The sequence below is a fragment of the Pithys albifrons genome, chromosome 15, assembly GCF_047495875.1.
Source record: "Pithys albifrons albifrons isolate INPA30051 chromosome 15, PitAlb_v1, whole genome shotgun sequence".
Classification (NCBI taxonomy): Eukaryota; Metazoa; Chordata; class Aves; order Passeriformes; family Thamnophilidae; genus Pithys; species Pithys albifrons.
In genome coordinates, this window is record NC_092472.1 from 18,170,981 (window position 1) to 18,193,639 (window position 22,659).

Sequence of the window (22,659 nt, forward strand, 5' to 3'; positions counted from 1 at the left end):
GGATGGGTCAATTTATTAATTGTGGATAATTTTTGAGCCCACTCCAGTCAGTGCCATTGTATTTCTTATTTATAACTATTCACCAAGTTGCTTGGATAAATAATTTTCAACCAGCACAAGAGTTTTTTATAGTCCTCCCATTTTCTTGTGCCCTGGTGGTTTAGCAGGATCAGTAACTGGTCTCTGGGGTCCCACAGCATCTTTTCCACCTGGATATCTGTTACTTTTCCAGTGGGAGATTTGCCTTCAGCACTTGACCAGCTTGAGCCTTTTGATAATGTAATATTTGTGTCACTCTGAATATTTGCAACCTCCCAAAGAGCAGAAGAAAGGGGGTCATTCATTAATCCAATTTTTTGCAAGTCTTGCCCATTTCCTCCCAGCTCTGGTGGCTTCATTTGCTCCTTAAAACTCAATCACAGAGTAATTCCAGTTAGACCAGTTGAACTGGGGGCTCAATCTTGGTCCAGTTATTAATTTTCACTCCTGCAAAAATTGGGAGCTTTATATTAATAAGAACTTAAGGATTCAAACCTCTTAACTGACAAAGCAAAAATCCCAGTTGAAGCTTGAACTGGGATTTGCTGATCTTGTCACATCATTAAGTGATGAGAGCAAATTGGGGGAGCTAATTGGGAATTCTTCATTATTGCCAGGAGAGCAGCTCCCCACGAGGGTCTGACAGCTCCCCACAAACTCATCCATCCAGGATGGAGCAAATAATCTCTTTTGTGAGGTGGAAAGACATTTGGGGGCATGGAGAGCAGAGCAGGAGGTGCATGGGCAGCTCCATCCACTTCACATGGGAATGATGGTGTAAAAAGAGGCTTTGTCCTGGTTGTAGAAGTTGTGTCTTTGTCCTGGTTGTAGAAGTTGTGTCTTTGTCCTGGTTGTAGAAGTTGTGTCTTTGTCCTGGTTGTAGAAGTTGTGTCTTTGTCCTGGTTGTAGAAGTTGTGTCTTTGTCCTGGTTGTAGAAGTTGTGTCTTTGTCCTGGTTGTAGAAGTTGTGTCTTTGTCCTGGTTGTAGGAGTTGTGTCTTTGTCCTGGTTGTAAAGTTGTGTCTTTGTCCTGGATGTAGAAGTTGTGTCTTTGTCCTGGTTGTAAAGTTGTGTCTTTGTCCTGGTTGTAGAAGTCGTTTCTGAGTTTCATGAGGTTCATGCCTTGACTCCAGCACCCCTAGAAAGGTAAAGACCTCTAAGCTTGGCCGTATTTCCTCTTTATGTGGCTTTTTTTTTAAAGCTTAAAGCTCGAGTTATTTGCAAAAACTTGTTGCTTGATGAGCCTGGAGTGAACAATTTTCCTGCTTTTCAGATTTCAGTTTGGGGCCCGAGGCAGGGAGAGAATATTTAAATGCAGATATTTGATGGTTCCCATTGCCCCAGGGGTGACAGGGTTGCAACATCTTCATTAAGGCCGTGTGAGAGGTAAAAAAAGACAAAAGGTTTCATTTCTCCCTGTTATTCATAGACAGGAATACATTGTCTTGCATATTAGCTGTGGGTCTTGTCCCTTGAGGTTGAACAGGCTGCCAATGAGGAGTTTGGAGCAGGTTCCCAGCCAAGAGGGAGTTACACAATACATGAAGGAGGTGAGATGAGAACAGGGACTACACCTGTCCCCTTTCTCTATTTCTTCCTGTTTAAAATGCATTGATATTAACAAAGAATAAAAAAAGGAAGAAAAGACAAAAAAACCAGAATAGCAGCAGATTTTGTAACCTGTCAGAGGAAGAGGAGAAACAAGATCTCCACAGCCTGCACTTGACACTAAGTTTTCCTTTTCCACCTGAATCTGAGCTAATAGGAATAGTAACTATTTCTTCTGCCCACTGACCCAAAGTTGTGTGTTATTGTGCTAACCCACTCCTGGCATGGACTGCTGGTCTCCATGGCTTGCCTGGCAGTGCCAGGAATGAGTTACCCACGGGCACCAATGAACCCCTGCCATGGTTTGCCCAGATGGAGCTCTGCCACCCTGGCACTCATCAGTGCTCACAGGGGACTTTCACACTTCCCTTTTGAGGGTGGAAGGACATGCAGTTCCCCCCTGGAAGAAACCCCCTGCTCAGCCTGCAGCACCTTCTGGGCTGTTGCTCTTGCTTTGCAGTTCTTTGGGGTTACACAAATTAAAGCCTGTTCAAAGCCAGCTTTGCTTTTGCTCCTTGCTATGGAAACAAAGCCAGAAGTTAATTGAGGGTCGTGGTGCTGATGCCTTGGTGACACTGAGGTTGTTGCACTCCCTCAAAGCTCAAATTAAACTGAGACAGCACAGCTCCTTCCCAGCCTGTTTTGTGCTGCTCCTCCTTGATTTTCAGATGGATTAGTTCATTATTTATGAGCTGCCAGATGGAGAGAGTTCGCTGACTGCAGGATTTGTGTCGGGAGTGAAAGAAGAACTAAGTCACCTGTCAGGCAACTTCCTCAGGATTAGAGAGACCCCGTGGTGCCATTAAAATCCACAAAAGAGGGATGGATGTGCCGAGGGTGCTGCTGAATTGTGGAAGTGAGTCAAGAATTCAACGGCAGCACAAGTGGCATTTAGAGCCGAGTCAAGAACTCTCAGGGTGAAGGGAGCTCTGAGAGAAAATTCTTGAGGATGTTGGGTCTGCAGGTGGAAATCTCTGCTGCAGCCAGTGGAGCAGCATCACCCAGAGCACCCACGAGCACAAGAGAGCAAACAGTGCAGGGGAAAGAGCTCAGCTCAGACCTGGTCAGGAGCCACCCCAGGGCTGAGAGGGAAGGAGGGGATTTTTCACCTGTGTTCATCTTGTTTAATGCCACAGCAGCAGCTGTTCATCCTGGTGTCCTGTGTGTGATTTCAGCAGAACTTCTGCTTCTAGACAGAAATCCAGACTTTCTAGATCAGTGTTCACTATTGATTTAGAACCTGAGCCTCTGTTTTGCTCCTTTAGAAGTCAGCTGGGGCTTGTTACTGTCAGTTCAGATGAGCCTTTATTCCTTCACTGAGGGAGCTACAGTGCAGCAACTGTCATTAGCACAGCATAACTATACAGAAGTTGGTTTTATTTTAATTATTGTAGTATTTTCTCCATCTGTGTTTGTAAGGAGCCAGGATAGGAAGCAGTAATTGTGCTGTTTGCTTTTATACAAAACTTCTGTTGGGTCTGTACAAGCTGTACACTTACAGTTAAGGTGGCCTGTCATGTTTTGGCTTTGGCTGTGACCCATTTGGGTTCCTTCCACTCTGGAATAACCCCCAGCAGTGTGACCCTGCCCCTCCTAAAGGCAGAAGAAGCTGAAGCTGAGGTTTATCCTGAGGAGCTGACAGAGAGGCAGGAGAAAGCTGAAAGGATGCTGAGAGAAGGAGTCTCTGTCCCAGCACTTCACCTCAGACTGTGAAGCAGCCCCTGCTTTGGGTGGTGCACCGAGGGGGCACGTGGGACTGTGCAGCTCCCTCAGCTGTGCCAGCACAGGCACCCCCATCCCAGTGCCCCCACTGAGCTGTGCTCATGGCACAGGGGCTGTGGCAGCACAAGGTCATGGTGCAAACAGAATAACAGAATGTGCTGAGCTGGAAGGGACCCACAGGGACCATCCAACCCAACCCTCAGCCCTGCCCAGGACCATCCCCAGGAGTCACTCCCTGTGCCCCAGAGCATCATCCAAACCCTCCTGGAGCTCTGGCAGCCTCGGGGCTGTGCCCACTGCCCTGGGGAGCCTGGTCAGTGCCCACCACCCTCTGGGGAAGAACCTTGTCCTGAGATCCAACCTGACCCTGCCCTGGCACAGCTCCAGCCATTCCCTGTGCCCTGTCCCTGCCCTGGCACAGCTCCAGCCCTTCCCTGGGTGCTGTCCCTGCCCTGACACAGCTCCAGCCCTTCCCTGGGGGCTGTCCCTGCCCTGGCACAGCTCCAGCCATTCCCTGGGTGCTGTCCCTGCCCTGGCACAGCCCCAGCCATTCCCTGGGGGCTGTGCCTGCCCTGGCACAGCTCCAGCCATTCCCTGGGTGCTGTCCCTGCCCTGGCACAGCTCCAGCCGTTCCCTGGGTGCTGTCCCTGCCCTGGCACAGCTCCAGCCGTTCCCTGGGTGCTGTCCCTGCCCTGGCACAGCTCCAGCCATTCCCTGGGTGCTGTCCCTGCCCTGACACAGCTCCAGCCATTCCCTGGGGGCTGTCCCTGCCCTGGCACAGCTCCAGCCATTCCCTGGGTGCTGTCCCTGCCCTGGTGCAGCTCCAGCCATTCCCTGGGTGCTGTCCCTGCCCTGACACAGCTCCAGCCATTCCCTGGGTGCTGTCCCTGCCCTGGCACAGCTCCAGCCATTCCCTGGGTGCTGTCCCTGCCCTGGCTCCAGCCTAAGTACCAACCTGTGAGCTGTGGTGGCACATTGGCATTACAGCACAGATGTACCCAGTGGAACAGCACATCCAACTCTGCAAACATCTGGGCCCATTAGATGCGGTAGAAATGTTGTTATTGGATCCACCGGTCCTTTATTTCTTTATTTTGCATTATTTTCTAGAGAAAATAAAAGTCACTCCTGTGATGGAGTGACCTGTCTGAGCCAGTCCCAGCTCTGACCCACAGGTTGGTGGCTGAGCAATGACAAGGCTGCTCCTGTGACTTTCCCAGATTTTATGCTCTCTCCAGGTCACCATTTATCATTTTCAGAATGGGAAATTCAAACATCTGAAAGCACCTAATAGGTTGAGAGAGACAAAGCCTTATAAAAATGTTATTGCTATTGACTTTGTGGAAGATTTGATTACATGGAATTGGCAGGGAAATGATTTAATACTAAACATTGACAACTGTAATATCCAAGAGTAATTCTCAACAATAAGAGACAAGAGGAAAAAAAATGCTTTTCCTTTTATTGCAGGAGAGGTTGTTGCTAAAGGGATAACAGAGACTCAGTGCAGTAACTGTTGAGAGTGATGTGTTTGTGTTGGAAGAATCACAGTAGAATTTTGGTCAAAACAAGAAAAATGTATTAGGAGAAAATAATTCTATAAGCAGCTGAAACAAATCTAAAAATATCTTTTTACTACTTAAAACATTTTATCAACAACTGCTGCAAGTGAGTTGCCACAAATAAGGCAAAACAACCAAAAATGAGTTGTCTGCACAAGGTTCCAAGATGGATTTGTTGGAGCCTTTTAACTCCTTACTTTCTCATTGGTGTGTGCTTGAGCCTTAAGCATGAGGAATTTCGACTACTGGCTCAAACTCTGGTCCCAAAAATTCTCTGTCAAGCTCCATTATTCTCCCACTTTCTCTCTCCTCCCTTGCTTTTCATCCCAGCCAGAGATTTCTAAGCTGTTGTTCCAGTTCAGCTGAGGATTGTGCCACAGCACAGCCAAATGCTGCCCACAGCAAAGGGGAAGGCTCAGCACTACCCCAGCCTGAGACTCTTCATCTTCAAAATGCAGCATTTGAAGCCTGATGTGCTCTGCTTTTAGTAGCTGTTGATGGAGGGTGCTCAGCTGGCAAGTGCAGCACCTGCCACGAGCTCCTTGAACAGCCTGAGTGCAACTCTCCCAGCCTGGGCACCAGTGCCATCTCCCAGGGCACCAATGCCATCTGCCAGGGCACCAATGCCATCTCCCAGGGCACCAATGCCGTCTCCCAGGGCACCAATGCCATCTGCCAGGGCACCAATGCCATCTCCCAGGGCACCAATGCCATCTGCCAGGGCACCAATGCCATCTCCCAGGGCACCAATGCCATCTCCCAGGGTACAACTGCCATCTCCCAGGGCACCAATGCCATCTCCCAGGGCACAAATACCATCTCCCAGGGCACCAATGCCATCTCCCAGGGCACAAATGCCATTTCCCAGGGCACCAATGCCACCTCCCAGGGTACAAATGCCTTTTCCCAGGCCACCAATGCCGTCTCCCAGGGCACCAATGCCATCTCCCAGGGCACAAATAGCATCTCCCAGGGCACCAATGCCATCTTCCAGGGCACAAATGCCATCTCCCAGGGCACAAATAGCATCTCCCAGGGCACCAATGCCATTTCCCAGGGTACAACTGCCATCTCCCAGGGCACCAATGCCACCTCCCAGGGTACCAGTGCCATCTCCCAGGGCACAAATACCATCTCCCAAGGCACAAATAGCATCTCCCAGGGCACCAATGCCATCTTCCAGGGCACAAATGCCATCTCCCAAGGCACAAATAGCATCTCCCAGGGCACCAATGCCATTTCCCAGGGTACAACTGCCATCTCCCAGGACACAAATACCATCTCCCAAGGCACAAATAGCATCTCCCAGGGTACAACTGCCATCTCCCAGGGCACAAATGCCTTTTCCCAGGCCACCAATGCCATCTCCCAGGGCACAACAGGTGGTGCTGGAAGTGGCTTTGCTGTTCCCAAACTTCCAGCTCCTCCAGGATCCGAGCACAGGATGCCACCCTTTCCTGGGCAGAGGGGCAGATGGCACCCTGGGCACTGCAGAGGGCAGTGGGCCCTGCCCTTCTCTGGCAGCCCCCCCATTTTCCAGGTCAATCATCCTTTGCCCCCCCTTTCAAGGGGAGAGGAGGGGCTGCTCTGGTGGTTCAGAGCCAATCCTTCAGGTGGGCACAGCAGGTACAACCCCTGCCCAGGAGGTGACTCTGCATGGCCAGTGACACTAATTTATCATGAGAGGAACACTCCAGCCTGAGTGGTGCCCACTGAGTATAAAACACTCAGTACCACTGACATTTGCTCCTTCTCTTAGTGGTAAAATATATTTATTTCTGAAGACAATCTTAATCCATCTCAGAACAGTGTTTTTGGCTTTTCCCAGTAGCACTTACAGTGATTGAAAGTGTAGGCTGGAGAGGACATCTTTCCATAGCAATGAACAAAAATAAGAATAACTTTTCAGCATTACCATTTATCAATAGCCAATTATTTTTGTAAGGATGGGTTCTGGCTGGCTGCTAATGGACTGACAATGAGATAAGTCTTGCAGGAGAGAAACCAGCCTTTTAAAGATGGACTGGCTGGCCTTTTAATTTTAAGGTATTACCAAAATCACACCTTTCACCTTTAAAAATTGTAAATGATCTCAGCCTCGTTCTAAATCATTTAATTGCTGTTTGAATTGAGCCTGGCTCGTTCTTTGCAGGGGTTTGTCTTTCTTAGCACTGATGGTGCCACTTAATTTCTTAATTTTTCTTGAAGAAGGACACCCTCCTTGCTTGTGCTCTGCCTCCCAGCTGCTTGCTGGCCATCTGTCTGCAAAGGCAATTTTAGGAGCCCACAGACAATTCCCCCCTGCTCATACGTATTTCTGGAACCTGATACACAGCCCAGATATGCACAGGCACAAAGTAAAACCCATTAAACGATGAGATAAAATGCAAAATGCTTTAGAGAACTTTTCCCAGCCTTTCAGATAAAGCAGGCTCACATTTCTTGTTGGTTTTTTTCTTCTGCTTTGGTGCATACTCTTTTATCTTCACCTGTTTCATCCATCTGCCTCTTTCTCTCCGGCACAGGGAGTTTTGATGACTTGGATTAGGAGTCTCGTGTCTTTCTCAAACTCTGCTACAGCTCCTCACTTTAAACTTCCTCTTGAAAACAAGGTTGAAAGAAAACCCACCAGATGCTCCAGAATATGCACCAAGTCTTGCCTGTGACTTGGCTGTTGGTGCAAATAGCCAAGGAGCTTGGGAACAATCTAAACACCTCCTTGTTATCCCTGCCCATGGATCAAAGAGCTTTCTTGTCTTCAGATAAACCCTGCCCACTGCCTTTGGTGATGCCTGGGAGAAGAGGCCAAGGAAATAGTCAAAAATGGGTAAAATGAGGCAAATTGGTGCCATTCCCAAAGCCACAAGTTGGAGCAATGGCCATGGGAGCTGTTCCTGCTGGTCCCACCATCACTCATGTGGTTCCCAGGGCGATGGAGACAGAGGGAGCTGCTCAAAACAGCCCCATCAATTTGAGTTCAGGTCTCTGGGGCTATTTCTGTGCACACTCCACTTGTCCCCTACACAGCCCCAAGGCAGCTGCTCTGACAACCCCCAGAAATAAGAAACGTGCCCTGAGTCGCTGTGACATTTTCTATTCCAAACTTTGCCCGGCAGCTGCTGGTCCCTCCCCCAGGTGACATATCGACTGTGGGTGCACAGAGGGTGACTCTGATTGTCTGCAGAGTCTTGAGCTCATCATCTGTTATCCCATTGCCATTGTCAGCCCAGGCCCAGGCACTGTCAAATTGGAAGCAGCAGCGGAGAAAATTACGAACAAATCAAAAAAGAGCAGAGCTGTGAAATGAATCCAACCACCAGTTCCACCTCTCGGATTTCCTTGGGTAGGAAACAGCTTTTCCAGTGGTTTTTTTGATTATTCTGCACTCACAAAGGCAGGGAGGAAGCCCTTCAATCCAAACACAGCAATCCCTTCCTAACACAGCATGAGGACACAGAAGGAGCTCCTTACCCAGACCCATTCTCACCACCCAAAGGACATTCCACCACAGAGGCTCATCCATGGGCATTCCAGCTGGGAATGACGTGGGAGTGCAGCACCCAGAGAAACCTCCTGCACCTTTGCAGCTCTTGACCTTGGTCCTCTCCATTTGCTGCATCTCAAATGGGGTGATGTGAGCAGAGAAGCTGCTCAAGTCCAAGCTCCATGTCAGCTTTTCAGAGCAGCCCCTTGGTGAGCAGGCTCTGGGGGTGTGTGTTTGTATGAAGATGCCCACATTAAATTTAAGCAGAAATAAATGGTAATTTTACTGGCACAGATACACAAGGCTGACATAATCTCTAAAGGTTTGAGGCTGCTATTAAATTTGTTCTCCTTATTAATTTGTGAGCAAGAGGATAATGAAAAACTGGCAGCTCTAGAGTTGACATAAAAAGTAGGAGATATACAGTTGGCAGGAGAATTTTATGTGCTGTCAAAGTGAAAAGGCTCTGCTAAATGTGTGTAGGCAAAGATACACACTGTCATCCTAATGAGCAATTAAAAGATGGACTTCTAATAATTGAATCATGACTCTCGTCACATTTGTATTTGTTTAATATCTCTAGTTTGGGTTGGATCTGGGTTTGAGTTCCAATCTTAATCAGGTCTGCTTTAGGCTCTTGGTTCAAACAACTCAAAGTGCTGAGCATGAATCTTGTTGTCCTGTTCCCTCCTCAGCCCCTCGTTTCCAGTGAATCCAATGTTCTCATCTTTAATTACTGCATTGAGCAACACAACTGGACAAGGAGGGCAGGTGGGTGCTTTGCTGCCATTCAAGGTCTGAATATCCACAGAGGAAACTTCCTCTCCCTCTTCTGAACATCACTTACTAGACTTTGGAGGTACTTCAGGTGGCTCAGATGGTTACCAGTGAATTCCTTTGGTGGTAGAGCTCAGGGAGTCTTGTTCTGCTGGGCTGTTTTTTCCTAAATTAAAAAATAAAAGCCCTATAAGAGAATCACAGAATCACAGAATGGATTGGGTTGGAAGAGACCTCCAAGATCATCGAGTCCAAACCTTGGTCCAACTCCAGTCCCTTTACCAGATCATGGCACTCAGTGCCATGGCCAAGCTCAGCTGAAAAACCTCCAGGGATGGGGAATCCACCCCCTCTCTGGGCAGCCCATTCCAATCCCTGAGCACTCTCTCTGTAAAGAATTTTTTTCTGCTCTCCAACTTCAATTTCCCCTGGCAGAGCTTGAGCCCATCGTGCCCCCTTGTCCTATTGCTGAGTGCCTGGGAGAAGAGACCAACCCCCAGCTGGCCAGAACTTCCCTTCAGGCAGTTCCAGACAGTGCTGAGGTCACCTCTGAGCCTCCTCTTCTCCAGGCTGAACACCCCCAGCTCCCTCAGCCTCTCCCCACAGCACTTGTGCTCCAGTCCCTTCTCCAGCCTCGTTGCTCTTCTCAGTTGGATTGGAAGAGACCTCTGAGATCACCAAGTCCAACCCTTGATCCAACCCCACTGTGATCACCAGCCCAGGGCACTCTGTGCCCTGGGCTGGTGATCACAGTGGGGTTGGATCAAGACATGTTGGATTCTCTGTCCCTGGAGGTGTTTCAGAGGACACTCAGAGCCACATCCAGTCCCTTCTCCAGCCTCGTTGCTCTTCTCTGGTCTCGCTCCAGCCCCTCAATATCCTTTCTGTTCTTCCAAACTCTTTTCCTTAAACTGACTGCCATGGTCACCCCTGAATGGGATTGTGTCTTCAGTGACACCAAGCTCTGCCTCACCAGTCTGTTCAAAAATTCTCCTCAGATTCCTGAAGTCCCATCAGTCAAAGCTGACAGGAGGTTCCACATTTCCAGCTCCTCTCACTGAAGTGCACGAGACTGAGACTGGTCCAAGCCTCTCCTTCTTCACAGTCCTCAGATTTGCCCACATCAGACTAATCTATTGTCATTTACAGCTTCAACTCCTCAAAACTTTCAGAGTTTGCTGGTTCTAATATATATATATATATATATATTTAACAGTAGGAAGGGGAAGATGCTTAATTCTCATTACAGTGAACAGGTTTTCCTGTGTTTCCATGAAAAAAAAATTACGTTTTTTCTGCACAAGAGTCTTTCTTTACTCAAGTCTGTCTTTAAAATCATCCATTTTTCTCTTTTTTCTAACTCCAATCACTGTTTTTGGGTCTCTTCAATTCCCAGTTGAACAGAAAGCAACAATTATTTTGCTTCAAACTCCCCCAGCCCCGAAGATGAAGAATTTATCGGGGTTTTATTGCCAACCTGCTCACTTTATTTCTCACTTCTATCAGAAAGTTGTTTGCTCTGCCCAATTTTGCTGGTGAGGGAACCAGTACAGGGAGAGAGCAGAATCTGCACCCAAAACCTCCCACAACATCCTTTCAAACACACCTCTTGGGATGCAGAAATATTCCACAGGCTTTTAAAGGTCTCAGGATGGACTGAGAGTGTTTGAGGAAGAGGAGGCTGGAGCTGGCTGGGGTTGAGGGTGCAACAGAGGTGCCTGTGGCCACTTTTATAAACAAGATTTTCAAAAGGTTGGAAAACATCAAAAGATTTTGAACCAAAATATCAGAGAAATGCGAAGGACCCAAGTGGGCAAGAGAAGACACTAAAAATGCCTCTTGGTTTCTGTTTGTGCCAGTGGTGGGTAAGGGAAATCTGGGCATCCTGAGGTACCTGGGAACTGATGGAGGAGCAGACAGTCCCTTTACCTGGGCAGAGCTGCCCAATGCAGGGTGAATATGCTCCTTATTTCACTGGTGAGATGCTCAGGGGGCTTCTTAGGGGTTCAGGAGCAGGTGTGGGAGCAGCAGGACCAGCATGGACAGTGCAGGGGGTGGGTGAGCCCCAAGAACTCCACACAGGGACCCCACAGCCCCTCACTGGGGTTGAGGAGGGGGCACCCAGCTCTTAGGGAGGGTCCAGAGGAGGGCAAGGAAGATGGGGAAGGGCTGGAGGGGAAGTGTGTGAGGACACTGAGGGCACTTGGTGTGTTCAGCTGGAGAACAGGAGACTGAGAGGAGACCTCAGTGCAGGGACAACTCCCTGGGGAGGGGCAGAGCAGGGGCAGGCACTGATCTCTGCTCTGTAGGACCAGGGACAGCTCCCAGGGAATGGCTGGAGCTGTGTCAGGGCACGGACAGCACCCAGGGAATGGCTGGAGCTGTGCCAGGGCACGGACAGCACCCAGGGAATGGCTGGAGCTGTTCCAGGGCACGGACAGCACCCAGGGAATGGCTGGAGCTGTGCCAGGGCAGGGACAGCACCCAGGGAATGGCTGGAGCTGTGCCAGGGCAGGGACAGCACCCAGGGAATAGCTGGAGCTGTGCCAGGGCAGGGACAGCCCCCAGGGAAGGGCTGGAGCTGTGCCAGGGCAGGGACAGCACCCAGGGAATGGCTGGAGCTGTGTCAGGGCACGGACAGCACCCAGGGAAGGGCTGGAGCTGTGTCAGGGCAGGGACAGGGCACAGGGAATGGCTGGAGCTGTGCCAGGGCAGGGACAGCCCCCAGGGAATGGCTGGAGCTGTGCCAGGGCAGGGACAGCCCCCAGGGAATGGCTGGAGCTGTGCCAGGGCAGGGACAGCACCCAGGGAATGGCTGGAGCTGTGCCAGGGCAGGGTTAGGTTGAATATTAGAAAGATGTTCTTCCCCCAGAGGGTGGTGGGCACTGACCAGGCTCCCCAGGGCAGTGGGCACAGCCCCGAGGCTGCCAGAGCTCCAGGAGGGTTTGGATGATGCTTTGGGGCACAGGGAGTGACTCCTGGGGATGGTCCTGGGCAGGGCTGAGGGTTGGGTTGGATGATCTGTGTGGGTCCCCTCCAGCTCAGCACATTTGGTGGCAGGGGGAGGTCATGTCGGGCTCATGGCACTGCCACCCCACGCCCTCCCACTCACCCTGGCACCAGGTGGGTGCAGGAACACGGCAGCTCCTGTCTGTGCATCCAAAGCTGCATCAGCTGATGTAAAATGAGCAAAATGTGCCTCCTGCTCCAGCAGGGTGGTAGCAAGTGTCACCCAGGCAAGCTGGTGGTGGGGAAGAAGCTCCGTGCCCTGCAGTAGGTGTGGATATAAATAAACACAGGCTGTGCAGATCCTTCAGATGTCTCCTAATGCATCTTGTATTTATGTCTGTCTTGAAGAGATACAGAGAGATTAGTAAATACTTCAAATTGACAGCATAGACATATTTTCATAGAATAAATGATGTTGGTAAGTGGTGAGGCTTTTCTTCCTTCCCTTCAGGAAATGGGGAAGGGTTGTTTCCAGTGATATTATTTCCAATTTTTTCCCTGAGGAAAGAGAAAAGATTTCACTGACAATAACATATTTGTCACTGATTAGATTTCAGTGTTATTTTTTTAAAAGTTCAGATCTATTAAACCTATAGGGCACCTTTGAAATACACACTCATTTCTTTAGGACACTCTGCAAGGACCTGTTACATTGCCCAGGTACAATTCATGGTGCAAACTCCCTTCCTTTATTACATTTTTGATTTCTTTTTAAACCCCAAACTTAAATCAGCAATTTCAGATCATCCTAAAGAAGGAAACCATAAAAAACCAAGAGTCCCTCCAACCCTTTGTGCATCGTTTGGGTGGAATGAGCTCCAATATTTGTAAACACTGAAAACATTTCGGTGATGTTGGTTTTAACAGGCCAGAACTAAAGTTGTGAAAACTTCTGGAAAACCAGTGAGTCTGATCATTTGGTATTTCCTGAAAAAAATTTGCAAATAAAAAAGGAAAAATAAAAAACCCCAAAACTTATTCATGAAATAACCTCTTCTGCAACTGTGTGAATGAGTTTTTACTAAGCAGATTTTCTCCTGGACCCAGACCCAGTTTCCCAGAGTAGTCCATGTCTCTTTAGCTGTCAGAACCAGGGGGTCCTGTCCTGTTCACACTGAAGCCAATGGCAAATCCAATTTAATTCTACAGGATCCAGTTGTAAGATTCTTCATAGGAAGAACCACAAAAATGACAAGTTTTATCAGGTCTTTTAGACTGCCCCTGTCCTGTTCACTCTGGGGGTTCCATTCCTTGCAGCCTTTGGAAGAAACACCCCAAACCCTCTGGTTCTGCAGTCCTGCCATGCCTTCTGCTCCTGCAAACATCCAGCTCTTTCTAAAAAATAGATGAGAAATTACTATATTGATCTTTCTTTTATTTCTTTTTTATTTTTTCTGGAAACCAGATGTGCTGGTGAAGAGGAGAATGAGTGAATTTCGACGTTCACCTCTCTGTGTCAACATGGAGCCGTGGGAATAGAAGGAGCAGCTCCCGAACAGGTCTGTGCCGTGCTGTGCCTGCTGGGGCGGGTCACGGTGCCCCACGATGTCCCCTCCTTTGAGGGGCACGTGGAGGGGGGTCAGTGGTCCCGTCTCGCCCAGCTCCGAGACCCTCGCCCAGCATCTCCCCTGCGCTGCCCGGGGGTACCAAAGCGGGGGCTCCGCAGCAGCGCCCCGAGGCACTGCCCACCCCGCGGGCTGTTCCTGCCCACCGACGGTGCCGCGGCTCAAGGGATGCTCCCGCACGGCTGCCCTTGGCCCCGCAGCCCCGAGGGGGGTCCCCTCTGCCCCCGCAGCCCCGATGGGGGTCCCCTCTGCCCCTGCAGCCCCAAGGAGTGTCCCCTCTGCCTCCGCAGCCCCGAGGAGGATTCCCGCTGCCCCCGCAGCCCCGAGGGGGTCCCCTCTGCCCCTGCAGCCCCAAGGAGTGTCCCCTCTGCCTCCGTAGCCCCGAGGGGTATCCCCGCTGCCTCCCAGCCCCGAGGTGGGTCCTCTCTGCCCCCCCAGCCCCGGGGGCGGCTCCGCAGCCCCGATGTGGGTCCCCACTGCCCCGCAGCCCCGATGGGGGTCCCCTCTGCCCCCGCAGCCCCGATGTGGGTCCCCACTGCCCCGCAGCCCCGATGGGGGTCCCCGCTGCCCCCCAGCCCCGATGGCGGTCCCCTCTGCCCCCCCTAGCCCCGGGGGCGGTCCCGCAGCCCCGCACAGGTGCCGGCATTGGGCGGAACATGCAAATGCAGCGCTGACGTCAAGGCTGCTCCGGCCCGAAGAGCACAAATAGGGCCGGGCTGGCCCGCGCCCCGCACTGCCCGCACCGCCCCGCAGAGCCCGCATCGCCGCCGCGCACCTGCGCAGGTGAGTGCCGCCGGCAGCGCCCCGCGGGGGCCCGCACGGTTCCGCACAGCCCCCGCACGGCTCCGCGTCCCCATCCCCGCCGCTGCCCGTGCCGCCCGCACCCCCGAGCGCTCGCTGCGGTAACAGGTGGGCGCCCGGCGCGGGGCCGGCGGAGCGGGTCGGGCTCGGAGGGCTCACCCCTTGCTGGCCACGCGTGTCACACCGCGGATGTGCCGCCCGCGCGGCGGGGGCTGCGCGGCCGTGCCGCTGGAGCGGGGGGTCCGAGGAGCCCGCCCGGGTGTGCGGAGCTCCGCGATGCCCACCCCGGTCCGCAGTTCCCCCCCGGTGCCCGCCTGGGTTCGCGGTTCCCCCCGGTGCCCACCCGGGTGTGCGGGGCCGCCGCGGACGCGCGTGGGGCGGGCGGTTCCCCCCGAGGCCACCTGGGGGCGCCGCGCGCCGGCCGAGAGCGCCCGTCGGGGCTGGAGCGGGACCGGGACCCACCGGGAATGGGGATGGAGCGGGACCGGGACCCACCGGGAATGGGGCTGGGGATGAAGTGGGGCCTGGACTCATCGGGGCTGGGGATGGAGCGAGGCCGAGACTGACCGGGAATGGGGATAGGAATGGAGCGGGACCGGGACCCACCGGGAATGGGGCTGGGGATGGAGCGAGGCCGAGACCGACCGGGAATGGGGATAGGAATGGAGCGGGACCGGGACCCACCGGGAATGAGGATGGAGCGGGACCGGGACCCACCGGGAATGAGGATGGAGCGGGACCGGGACCCACCGGGAATGAGGATGGAGCGGGACCGGGACCCACCGGGAATGAGGATGGAGCGGGACCGGGACCCACCGGGAATGAGGATGGAGCGGGACCGGGACCCACCGGGAATGGGGATGGAGATGAAGCGGGGCTGGAACCCAGTGGGGATGGGATGGGGCTGAAGCGGGGCCGGGATCCACTGGGCATGGAGATGGAGCTGAAACGGGGCTGGGACCCACCGGGGATGCGGATGGAGCGGGACCCAGCGGGAATGGGGCTGGAGCGGGGCAGCTCCGCCGGGAACGGAGGTATTGCTCGGTCGTGAGATCCTTGGATGGCTTCCCAAATCCCCGAAATGCTGCAGCTCCATCGCTTCCCGGCGGCGCTGGCCGCTGTGTGCTCACAGGAGGGTCACGGGAGGGATGGAACGGGACTTCTCCGAGTGTAACCTCGGAGCAAAACCGTGTCTGAAACGTATTCTGGTGTCGCGGGGAGAGCCGTGAGCACCACGGTTAAATCACTGCGAGGTTCGGGAGGTTTCTGTTAGTCCTGCATCCCTGCTGGGATTGATGCTCCCAAGGTTTCTGCTGGGAGCACTCAAGTGTTGTGGAGAATTCCGCAATCAAATGAAATATTTTTAAGTAGCTTTTGCTCAAATGAAAAGTCGGGTTTGTACTTAAACATCACAGCTGATTCCAATGAGTACATCCAGACTTTCGAGTATTTAATTGCAAACAGCTGACCAAAATCGTTATTTGGCTTCACCATGTCTTGCTGAAAGGTTACCTTAGAGTGGATTTCCCCCTTCATTTTGTAGCACTTAACAAGAAATTATGGATGTTAAAATTATTTTGCCAGCCCTAGAAATGCTGTTTAGATAAGGCTGGAGCAATTGGGAAGGTGGATGATAGGAACTAAGGACCAGATTCTTATCTGGTGTTAATAGAGCCAGTTTGTATAGAAGGAACAGTTATGTCCAACACTTTCCTTTTGCTATAGCAACCGTCAGAACTCCAGGTAATTAAGTTTAACCTCTTTCTTTCTAATGTGAAGCTTGTTGGAAATGATTGAAAGCCATTGCAAACCACTGATTTCTCAAATAAGCTGCAATATAAGTAGCCCTGAAAACAAAACCAATAACTGCTTTTGGCCAATTCCTTAATCTTATTACAGCCCCCATAATTGAATTCTTAGAGCTTTTGTGTTGTGGAGGGAAAAGTTGTGGGATCTCTGCAGTGATTTGGATGTCAGGCAGCTCGTGTTGCATGGCACAGAAGTGCTTTGAACAGTTCAGGTTGGTCTCCGCTCCATGTGCTCAGTCCCTGTCCTTTTTCAAGGTGACCTTTTTTTGCTTGAATAGCTCCCAAACCTGTCCCCTGAACCCTGTGCTTGTCTTTGGCTTGCACCTGATTGCTGTTTCTCTTCTTGGAGTGGAGACATTGCACCCATCTCCTGTGACTGAGGCTCTCCCTGTGTGTTGGTGCCTGTCCAAACCCACCTGACCTTGGGCTGGGTGTTGTGCCATCGCTGGTGCCACCGTGTTTGAGTCTCCAGGTGACAGGGTGTGTGTCCTGGTGCTGCTGTGCTTGGGAGTGTTTCTTGCTAGAGCTCCAAGGAAAGCTGTGAGGCTCTTCTAGCTCAGGGGAAGAAACCACAACCTTCAGGTAAACTTTTTGGCTTTACATAGTATATTCTTTATCATAAGAGCCAAAATTGCTTTGGAAGCAACTCCCCTAAATCAAAGGAAATGTGTCACAAGGGAATGTGATGCTCAACTTCATTGACTTTAATACAATCTAGTTTAATTCTAGTATCAGCATTAAAAATGAGAATTCCTGCATTATGGAGCAGATTAAAATCTGTCTCTGCTCACATGCATTGGCAAGAGCAGATGTGTGATACATTCCCCCTCCACCCCCAGCTCTTGAGAATCTGCTGGTGTTTAGCCACAACTGCATGTTTATTTTTTTATTTTGAGTACAACTGCCTGTTTTATGCAGACATTTCCCTGTGTGAGCTTTGATTTATCTGGGCAGTGATGTCCATCCAGGCTCACATCCTGCAAATCTGTCCCTCCCTCAAGCATAGAGAAGACACTGGTAGCAAAATTTTTCTGTGTTTACCGTGGTGGTCCAGATCTGTTCAAGCAATTTGAGTGTTTTGTTGACTTGAGGGAGCTGCAGTCCAGTATCTGAATTGTGGGCTGCAGCTGCAGGGTGGGTTCTGCAAGGAGCCTTCCCCTCTGCTCAGGGTGATGCTGAGCTGTGGTTTAGGATGCCAAGGGACATGAAAATGCTTTGGGAGTGCAGAGTTAGCCTTCACTTGATATTTATGGTGCATATTTGTTGCTTGGTTGAGGCTATTAAGATCTATAATGTATATTAGTGTGTCCTCCTCTTACTGTGAGTGAGAGCAATTAGTGTCCTGTCAGTCAGCCTGCAATAAAAATAAGTGATTTCTAAACTGACTGGAGAAAGATGTGCTACAAATTCTATTTATAAAACAGGCAGAGTTTCTAGCAGGTGGAGGCTGCCCTTTCAGTTTCATCAGTGGTACAGATCCTAATCCAAGCACCTTCATGTTTTCTGGCTCTCAGTTATTTGCTAAATATACATTAAACTCGGGAGTGCCCTGTTTTGCTCCAGGATTGTGATTTCCAGCAGGATATGAGTCAGAGGTCTCTAGAGCTGTGAAGTTGTGTTTGTTATGATGGTATCAACTGAGCATACAAAATGCCTCTATAAAAGCACAAACACACCAAAAACCATGTGAGGAACAGTCTTGCTGTGCAAGAGCAATTCATAAAGTAACAATGGGCTTGTCGCTTATTGATAGAGTGACTTGGGGTTATTAAACATTTATTTGTAACCCTGGTAGCATTACATCTGAGCTTTGTAATTGGAATTTAGAAAGCCTAATAAATTGTGATTTCATCCTGAATGCTCTTCATTCAGGGTGTTTGCATTAGGCTGAGAAAAGGCAGTGCCTGAGCTCTGTAGGGCTGTGCTTGACCCAGTGATGGGGTGTCTTTGGGCAAACAGAGGGCTGGGGCTGAGCCAGTGCTGGTGGAAATGGTTGTGGCTCCAAAATGAGGAGTGATGCACCAGGGCTTGGATTTACCCAGCAGCAAATAAACAGCATAAAAACACTGTAAAATGGGTCCTGTCAAGGCAAGGTGTGTCATGGTGAGTTAATTCAGCTCGGCTTAATTTTGCCATTAGCAGGTGACCCTCCTGATTGGGGTGTGCTGCTCAGAGCAGGCAGCAGCCTGTGCCTGCAGAAATGCCATGGCTTGCTTCATTAAGTGTCATTATACTTCGTTAAGGCGTCTGTGTTTGCATCTCAGCTGCTGTTGGGAAAGGTCACAACTCCCCTCAGCCCCCACAGAAAGGGTTCCAGCCTGAAGACTCCTTTGGTGTTTTAACTGGAGAAAGTAGTGGCACAATCCTGTGTTCTTTTGCCCACCAAGTTCAGAGGGAGCAGCTCCTGGCTTGGCTTTCAGGGCACCAGCACAGGGTTGGGATGTGCAGAGCACCAGAGTTCCATCTCACACCAGCTGGAGTGACTGCACTGGCTTTGCTTCCAAATTCATTAAAAAAACTGCACAGGACAAGACCCACTGCTTGGGGTGGATGAGTTGTGGTGGAAATCCCTGCTGGAATCTTCCCAGTTCCTCCCAGCTGATGTGGGGCTGTGGTGGGGCACTGCCAGGGAGATGCTGCTGCTCTTGTGTGGGGTGACCATGGGAAGGATTGGAAATGTCTCTGCCTGGGACAGAGGCAAATGAGTGGAGAAACCACAGCCCTGGGTGGGACTCAGCTCTGTCGTGGCTGGAGGAACAGGTCAGCCCTCTTCAGCACTGAGTTTGATTTGTCTTTCAGTTTGTGATTTGTCTTTCTTTTGGGTGGGTTTGGTGGCCATCTGGGCAGGTGTCCTCCTCTGGAGGAAGGGTGGCTGTCCCTGCACACCTGATTGTGCCAGGGGGGGTGGCAGTGGCTGTGTCTGCTCGAGGCAGCGTCACCCCCTGAATCGGGGGGGAAGAATGATATTTTCTGTCACATTGTTGGGAATCTTCAGTGGTCAGAGAAGCAAAGGGAGTGTCTGGGGTTTCCTGAAGATCTGCTGAAGATACAGGTGTGAGTCCCTGACTGTGAGAGACCTTGTGCTGCTGGGGGCCTCTGGAGAAGGGATGAAAGTCACCCTTTGGCTTCTGCAGTTCCACAATATCACACTTGGATGTGGTTTGCTTTTGGCCACAGTGGTTACAGAAATCCCAGGACTGCAGTTTGCAGGAGCTGTGTGGGAACAACATGTCCTGAGGAGGACAGTTTTGGGGTAAAACTGCAGTGATGTGGGGCTGTGTTGCTCCATGGGCACTGACCAAGCGTGGATGGCCCCCCTCAGCTGGACCTTCTGCCAAGTTACTGAACCTGAGCTGGGTTTTGCTCTGAGATGATTGTTTTCTGAATGTTCTCTTTTTTTTCTTTCAACAGACTTGAAATGATGACATCCAGAAGCTTTTGGTGCTCTCTGATGTTGCTTGGGGTGTTCCCTCTGGCCACGTGGGGATGGATGGACATGGACAGGAGCAGAAGGCTGTTTGCAGACACGGGGAGGTTGCATCAAGAGGTACAGGACCCCCACTGCTGCTGCAGCTCTTGGCTTTGTTCTGTGCTGGGCTCAGGCTCTCCATGCTGGAAACAGAAAACAAATGTGGACTAACTGTTGTGTGTTTGTATTAAACACCTGCTGAGGAGGTCAGGGAGGAACAGGGAAGCAGAAGCTCTTACACTTATTGAATAGACTGACAAGGGCTGGGAGTGAAATTGGGCATCTGCCTCTTGTGGAGATGCTGCCTTGGCCCCAAAGACTTTAATGTGCTCTGTGCTGGGGCTAATGAAACTAAATTTAATCAGCAAGCTTTGCCCTGGGTTTTTGCTCACTGGGCTTTTAGGTGAAACCTGAAAAAGGCTCTTTTGCTGCTTAAAAAAGGCAACAGCCATAGGTAGTTCTGAGGGAATCAGCAAAGTTACTTCCCAGAGTGTTTCCCTCCTGACTTTGTGATGTGAACCTCCTGTGAAGCACAAAATCCACAGAAAAGGGGCTGGGGACAGTGACTGAAGAAAGGGATGACCTTCCTCCACCCCTCACTAGGGTCTCCATGGGCTGGTGGGACTCCTCATGCATGAGGGTGTGGTGCCCTTCCCAGCTTCACTCCTGGGCTTGTGGGGCAGGAGAAGCAGCTGGGCTTGTTCTCAGTGCTGGGGGTGATGACAGTGGTGGCTCTGGCTGTGGTGCTGGGGGGGGCAGCAGGTGCCCATCCCGGGGACCAGCAGGTGCCCGTCCCAGGGGGCAGCAGGTGCCCGTCCTGCCCGTGCTGGGGGGGGGCAGCAGGTGCCCGTCCTGCCCGTGCTGGGGGGGGGCAGCAGGTGCCCGTCCTGCCCGTGCTGGGGGGGGGCAGCAGGTGCCCGTCCTGCCCGTGCTGGGGGGGGGCAGCAGGTGCCCGTCCTGCCCGTGCTGGGGGGGGCCAGCAGGTGCCCGTCCTGGGGGCCAGCAGGTGCCCGTCCTGCCCGTGCTGGGGGCAGCAGGTGCCCGTCCTGCCCGTGCTGGGGGCAGCAGGTGCCCGTCCTGCCCGTGCTGGGGGCAGCAGGTGCCCGTCCTGCCCGTGCTGGGGGCAGCAGGTGCCCGTCCTGCCCGTGCTGGGGGCAGCAGGTGCCCGTCCTGCCCGTGCTGGGGGCAGCAGGTGCCCGTCCTGCCCGTGCTGGGGGGCAGCAGGAGTCCTATCCTGGGGGCAGCAGGTGCCCGTCCTGCCCGTGCTGGGGGGCAGCAGGAGTCCTATCCTGGGGGCAGCAGGTGCCCATCCTGGGGACCAGCAGGTGCCCGTCCTGCCCGTGCTGGGGGGCAGCAGGAGTCCTATCCTGGGGGCAGCAGGTGCCCATCCTGGGGACCAGCAGGTGCCCGTCCTGCCCGTGCTGGGGGGCAGCAGGAGTCCTATCCTGGGGGCAGCAGGTGCCCATGCTGGGGGGCAGCAGGTGCCCGTCCTGCCCGTGCTGGGGCCAGGCTGTCCCAGCAGGGTGGGGGCTCTGCCCCACAGCTCAGTGCTGCTTGCTGAAGGATGCAGGCTCAGATTTTCACATGTCTCATGGATAAAGCTGTAAAAATGTAGAACTCTGAGTTTCATGAGCAGTAAGTGATGGATGCTGAAACAATTTCAGTTACTTAATTAGTTCCTGGTGATGATGATGTGTTTCTAGCTGGTTGCTGTGGAAGTGGGAGGTGGTGGGGGAGGCCAGGGAAGGAGACTTGGCTGCTTTTGAAGTGCCAGTACCTCCAACTCTGCTGTCCTGGCAGCTCATCCCTCAGTGCCTGGCTAAGGATGGGCCCCTGATGGATTCGTGTTGCAGTTGGGTCTATTTAAGCCTCAGCATTTGGGTCTGGCTGGAGAGAGCCATTTCTCCCAGTCCCATCCCATCACCCCCAGTTGTCTGCATTAGAGTTGAAGCCAATTAGAAAGCTGCTTTTTGCTGCTTAGCAGAGCTCCAGAGTCATCTCAGTGCTCTGGGAGGTTCTGCATCCTGACTCCTGTCCCAGGTGTACTCGATCCATCCTCTGATCTGTAGAAGTGGAGAAAAGCAGTTCCTGTCCACACCTCCACTGTTGCTTTGCTGCTCTGTAGGGTCAGGGAGTGCACTGGCACTCTGATAAACATGTTCCTCTAAAGTCTCAGATCATTTTTGCTTTTTTTATTGAAAATAATTAAATATTTTGTATGCTCTTGCAGTCAGAAAAAATCTCATTCTTCACTAATGCACATTAGTTTTGATTTTTTAAAAAAAGTTTCTCTGAGGAATTAAATTCATTACTCAAATAATTTACTTTAACATAAATCACAGAACTATTATACTACTTGAAAGACATAATTCATTTGATCTTTCTCTAAAAACCGTGACTTTATTGTACCAATTACTTGATCTTGCTTGAGGTGGAAGAATCTCAGCCAGAAATGTATTTGCTCAGGTTTGCACAGAATTTAACAGGTGTGAATATTCAAATTTTGAATGCACAGGGAGTGCAATTAAAAGATCTTCGAGGGATGGAAGATATAAATCAGGTTTTTGAAAGAACAGCTGTGTGAAGAACTCATTTCCACAAGAAATAGCTTTTATTCAGTGTGGCACCAGACACCAGGATGAATCTGAAAGCCCTGAGCAAACTCTTGGGTAGGTCAGGGACAGAGTTAAACACCTTTTGAGAGGGAAGAGCAGATATTTTTCTCTTGCAGAAAACAGTTGAGCCATAACAAAAATCACCTGAAATCCTTTAGTAGAGCTGTTGGACTTTGTTCAGTTTGTGGAGCTCTTTATCCAC

The 22,659-nt window shown here is 51.4% G+C and overlaps 1 protein-coding gene across 4 annotated transcripts in view; it reads left to right on the forward strand.

Moving 5' to 3' along the window:
• The window catches only part of FSTL4 (follistatin like 4), a 231,406-nt gene that overhangs the window by 22,251 nt on the left and 186,496 nt on the right, over positions 1-22,659 (forward strand). For 2 of the 4 annotated variants that reach the window (XM_071570400.1, XM_071570404.1), the window contains exons 3-5: positions 13,605-13,698; positions 14,371-14,547; positions 19,785-19,920. In XM_071570400.1, the coding sequence (XP_071426501.1) occupies positions 19,792-19,920 (129 nt within the window). In that variant the 5' untranslated portion in view covers positions 13,605-13,698; positions 14,371-14,547; positions 19,785-19,791. Of the gene's footprint in view, positions 1-9,137; positions 9,185-13,604; positions 13,699-14,370; positions 14,548-19,784; positions 19,921-22,659 lie in introns of those variants that run through there. The other 2 variants (XM_071570402.1, XM_071570403.1) reach the window with 2 other exon arrangements.